Source organism: Etheostoma spectabile, chromosome 7 (assembly GCF_008692095.1).
Source record: "Etheostoma spectabile isolate EspeVRDwgs_2016 chromosome 7, UIUC_Espe_1.0, whole genome shotgun sequence".
NCBI lineage: Eukaryota > Metazoa > Chordata > Actinopteri > Perciformes > Percidae > Etheostoma > Etheostoma spectabile.
Window position 1 is genome coordinate 20,759,132 of NC_045739.1, and position 4,838 is coordinate 20,763,969.

The 4,838-nt window shown below is 42.1% G+C and overlaps 1 protein-coding gene across 1 annotated transcript; it reads left to right on the plus strand.

Annotated features, from left to right (window-relative positions):
- Positions 1 to 732: 732 nt before the first annotated feature.
- LOC116691888 (keratin, type I cytoskeletal 18) lies at positions 733 to 3,889 on the plus strand. The gene is made up of 7 exons (XM_032519790.1): positions 733 to 1,218; positions 1,649 to 1,731; positions 1,807 to 1,963; positions 2,173 to 2,337; positions 2,657 to 2,782; positions 2,908 to 3,131; positions 3,500 to 3,889. The coding sequence occupies exons 1-7, from the start codon at positions 838 to 840 to the stop codon at positions 3,627 to 3,629; spliced, it is 1,266 nt and encodes a 421-aa protein (XP_032375681.1). The 5' UTR covers positions 733 to 837; the 3' UTR covers positions 3,630 to 3,889.
- Positions 3,890 to 4,838: the final 949 nt, after the last annotated feature.

Here is a 4,838-nt window from a genome sequence, read left to right on the forward strand (position 1 = left end):
TTAACGGAACAGATCCGCAGACCTGATTGACTGACGGAGCGGGAGCAAGCGAGCGAGAGAGAGAGAGAGAGATGTTCTCCATGTTCTGTGTGTGTGTGAGATTGATCCGAGCGTGTTTGTAGGCGGGGGGGGGGCGCTGTGACTATCACAGAACGCTGCGCGGCCAGTTGAGGAGTTGTATTCAATCCGAGCACGGATATTGACTCATATTACTCGGATAATACTTGTACTCGGCAAAAGTGCTTTATCCGTACCGGATACTCGTTTCAGCCGGATACTCGGATCACCCCTATTAAATACACAAGGTGATGAGCTAACGAGAGGCAAGTGAAAAGAGGGAAGGGAAGCAGGTGGACAACATCAGATAATCACAAGAACGGGAAGATACAGAAAGTAAAACTAAATGCAGGATGAGACAAAAACCAGACTTCAAAATAAAGCGGGAAACCAAACATACAGACACTCAGGGGAACACGACAACACAAGACCGGGGAGAACACAAGACAGGACAACAGAACTAAAAAGGGGGAAAAGAACCCCAAACAAAACCCCAAACCACAACAACACAGTATCAAATTAAAAATGTCAGCATACAGTTCCTGTTTGCCTCTGACTGTTTTTTTCACAGTGGGCGTTTTGGGGACAACGTTCAAGCAAAAGGGCAAAAGGTGGAATTGTAATATAGATAGTAGAGGAGTGGCATGAAGATTTATTGCCTTTCAGAGTGATATATAAGACCAAAGGACTCTCCACGGTCCTCCACTCTCAGCTGCCAGACCCCTCTGAGCCAGGACGCTTTGCTTCTTCCTCTTATTGATCAGCACAACACTTCTAGCAATGGAGCCCAATGTTATACACCGTAACCATTTTGATTTATATTTACATGCCGAGCACATAGCTCAACAGTTTGGGAAGTCCTATGCCCCCACGGTCAGCGGAGGGGCAGGTGGCCATGGGACAAAGATCTCCATGGCCTACGGCACACGGGTTGGCAGCGGTTTCGTGGGTGGGCATGACCTCTTGTCCATCATGAATGAGAAGTTAACCTTGCAGCAGCTGAACGAACGCTTGGCTACCTACCTGGAGACGGTGAAGACTCTGGAGAAGGCCAACAGCACTCTTGAGATGAAGATCAGGGAGATCATCAAGACGAAAGGCCCCTTGGAGGGAAGGAACTACAGCAAGTACAATGCCATCATCACGGAGCTGAGGGCCAAAGTGAGTCAATGCATGAATCGGTCAATCTTAATGATACTGGATCTTGCTAAGTCTCGCAACTCCATTGAAAACAAGTGAGAGCAAAAAAATATTTATAATATTTATATTTATTTATATTTATTTAACGTCACTAATGCTAGAGCCCTTTTTTATTATCATACATCCTGCTCTCCAAAAGGTTTGTGGATCTCTCCAACAGACTGATTTCATAACATTTATTACCTATGGTCTGATTCTTATCTTTACTTTCATGTTGATCCATTAGAGGTAACCTGCTTTGTTGCATTAGGACTTACAGTGTGTATCAAAGGCAGTTCTTTCATCTGCACAATATATCAAAGCAAACCTACAGTTTGGAGTCCATCCAATTGACTGTTAGAGAAGAGATTGACACTTTGTAGGGTTTGTATAACAATTTAATTCCTTTCAGATATATGACACAATTAGGGGAAAGGCACAGCTTGCTATCACTCTTGACAATGCAAGCCTGGCTGCACACGACTTCCGACTTAAGTGAGTGTTTAGCTTTGCATACAACGGGTTCTCCATCTAGCGTGAACATATCTGATACGCAGTATGTTTCGTTAGGATGGAGTATGAGATGTCCATGCGTCAGACGGTGGATGCTGATGTGGCCAGACTCAGAAAGCTTCTGGACGACACCAACGTCAGTCGCTTGTACCTGGAGAGCGACATTGAGTCTCTGAAGGAAGAGTTGATCACCCTGAGGAAGAACCATGAGACGGTGAGAGACAATAAATAAATTATAAATTGTATAAAGGCAACTGCATTTGGCCTAATCCAATAAAACAAAGATAAATCCCAGTACTACTGTGCACAAGACTATACATACTCACCGTTATGGCAATACGTTTTTCACTTAACCCCTTTGCACAGGATGACCCCACTAACTTTGTTCGGGAAAACATTCCCTGGCTATTTCCCCCTTAACAGGATGTTGCTGAATTGCGTGCCAAGATCACCGAGGTTGGTGTCCGTGTGGATGTTGATGCTCCTAAAGGACAGGACCTGGCCAGAATATTGGAGGAGATGAGGGCTAGCTATGAGAAGATAGTACTGAAGAATCAGAGGGAGCTCAAAGCATGGCATGAAACGCAGGTAATCCGTCAATTTCAATATACATCAAACTGATTTTTTAGGGCCATCAAATTTAAAGAGATTCTGATACAATTTTATAGCTGATATATTGTGATTATTTAGCTCATTTTTACTCACATTTAGCTTATTTATTCTTATATTTAAGACAGAAATTTGTGTAAAACAGCATACATATGCAATTGTCAACGAAATGTTTATAAAAGTAAAATAAAAAGTTAATTGTGAAATCTAAATATTCAATCTGATTGTTAAATCTACATTTAGGGTGTTTGTTAAGTACCTTTTTTATGTACTATGTATATGTGTATCTTGTTTCCAGATCAAAGAGGTGAAGGTCCAAGTGACTGAGAACACAACAGCTCTGAAGGAAGCCACAACAGTGATCTCTGCTACTCGGAAGAAGTACCAGGCAATGGACATTGACCTGCAGGCTGCACTTAGTCAGGTAACAACATTTGTGCTACTCTACATGTTTAGTGCATAATTATGGTACAGAAATGGCTGGTATCAATCTTTTCATCTAACTCTCTGCTAGAAAGTTTCTCAAGCATTTTCTTCGCCTCTTGACAGAATGCATCTCTGAAGGCCAACCTGCGGGACATCGACATCCGTTTCAACATGGAGGTAGAAAAGTACAACACCGTCATCCTGAGGCTGAAGGAGGAGCTCACTCAGATACGCAACAATATCCAGCAAAACACAAGAGATTACGAGCAGCTGCTCAACATTAAGATGCAACTGGAGGCTGAGATCGTCGAGTACAGGAGGCTGCTGGACGGAGGGGCAGACTTCAAGTAAGTATGAGAAAAGGAGTCAAAAGGTCTGGGTGAAACAGTCAAAACTGCTTGTTCATACCTTTGATGAAAGCCAATTCATTGTTCTGCATTGTGAGCTGAACGGATACTGTGTACCAGCTTTGTTCATTTCAGGAAAGCTTTTTGCAAATTTGATTCAAATTAGCTTCATGCAAACATGAAGCAACGTAGATATGGAAAGTAAAAGTAATCCATCTAAGTTAATGCAGTACTTTCAGCTCAACTGTTCAACTGAATTTCATCATGTGGATACCAGTTAACTTTAAGACATAATACACATTTGATGCCAAAATATTGACGTGAAGGATTGAATTGCACGGATTTCACTCTTTTGTTCATTTTTCCAGATTACAGGATGCAGTTGAAACGAAGATGATCCAGACCAAAGTGGTGACATTCACTCAGACTCTGGTGGATGGCAATGTGGTGTCAGAGAGCAAGGACATCCAATCCAGTGAAAAGACTCCTGATAAATAAAAACTGGGGAGAACATAACAAATAAAATGAACAACAAAAAGTGTGCCATCATGCCTGTGACTGTTTTGTGGCTAAACAATCATGCAATCACGGTTATGCATTCATAGCCTATTTGCTTATAATTAAAGACATTATTTCATATTTATAATTCCCTTAAAGGAATGTATTGACATTTGGGGAAATATGATTATTTGCTTCCTTGTCCCCAATATTGCTACCACTCTCATGTCTGTGCCAGCAGTTAGCTTAGCATAGACAATAGAGGGAACAATTAGCCTGGCTCTGTCCACAACACAATTTGCCTACCAGCAGACAATAATTAACATGTTTTAAACTGTTTTGTGTAAAAATAAAAACATCACGTTGTATTTAATAGCGTCGGACTATTGATTGAAATCTCTGCTGTATGCCGGCTATCTCACACTAGCCCCTTTCACATTGAGATTCTGCAATTGTGTCGTAATGAAGGCCCATCGATTCACTAGCTTAATGCCCCAGTGTGTGATTTCACATAGCATGACAGCATTCCCGGGAGCAAAAGAGGCATGACATTTAACACAACAGCGTCAACGTTTAGTGTGCGTGAGCCGATAACCACTGATAATCAATCACCTGACCCAACGCACAAACCACAATACAGTGGCAATTGTAATTAGAGAGGAACAGAGACAGACTGAGCCCTGTGTCCCATGTGTGTCTGTGTATGAGAGAGAGAGACAGAAGAGAAGGTTGTGACTAATGCAAGCAATGTTTCTGTATTATTAAGTAAGTTAATGCTAAGGTACAGTTATTCATAACTGCCTAACCCGCCTGTGGGTCGATTGACGAATCACTACGGCATGTAGTCCCATCATGCCGCCTGTCCATTACACATAGACGTTGTTGCTGCACTTATACAGCCCTGTGACTACCTCCACTTGCGGCCTAAAGCATCTTAACGCCGATAAAACAGTAAACAATAAAACTGAAATACAAAAGCCGGAAAATGATAAAATATCATTCTACAACTTCAACTTGCACACATATGTAAGTCAACTTCGCTGTTATTCACACTGATGGTTGCTTGGCCTCCTACCATTATCCCCCCTAAACACCCAGGTCTGCTGTGTGTGCGGGAAATTCTTACAGCCTCTGAGAAATTCACATTCTGACCCGCAATTATTTAGCCTTGTCCCATAATAGGCAGAAGGCCCCTATTCCCATGCCAAG

Coding starts and splice junctions, on each gene's coding strand:
- LOC116691888 (XM_032519790.1), top strand. CDS start 838: ATGGAGCCCAATGTTATACACCGTAACCATTTTGATTTATATTTACAT. Junction 1,732..1,806: donor GCACACGACTTCCGACTTAA/GTGAGTGTTTAG, acceptor ATGTTTCGTTAG/GATGGAGTATGAGATGTCCA. Junction 2,783..2,907: donor TGCAGGCTGCACTTAGTCAG/GTAACAACATTT, acceptor GCCTCTTGACAG/AATGCATCTCTGAAGGCCAA.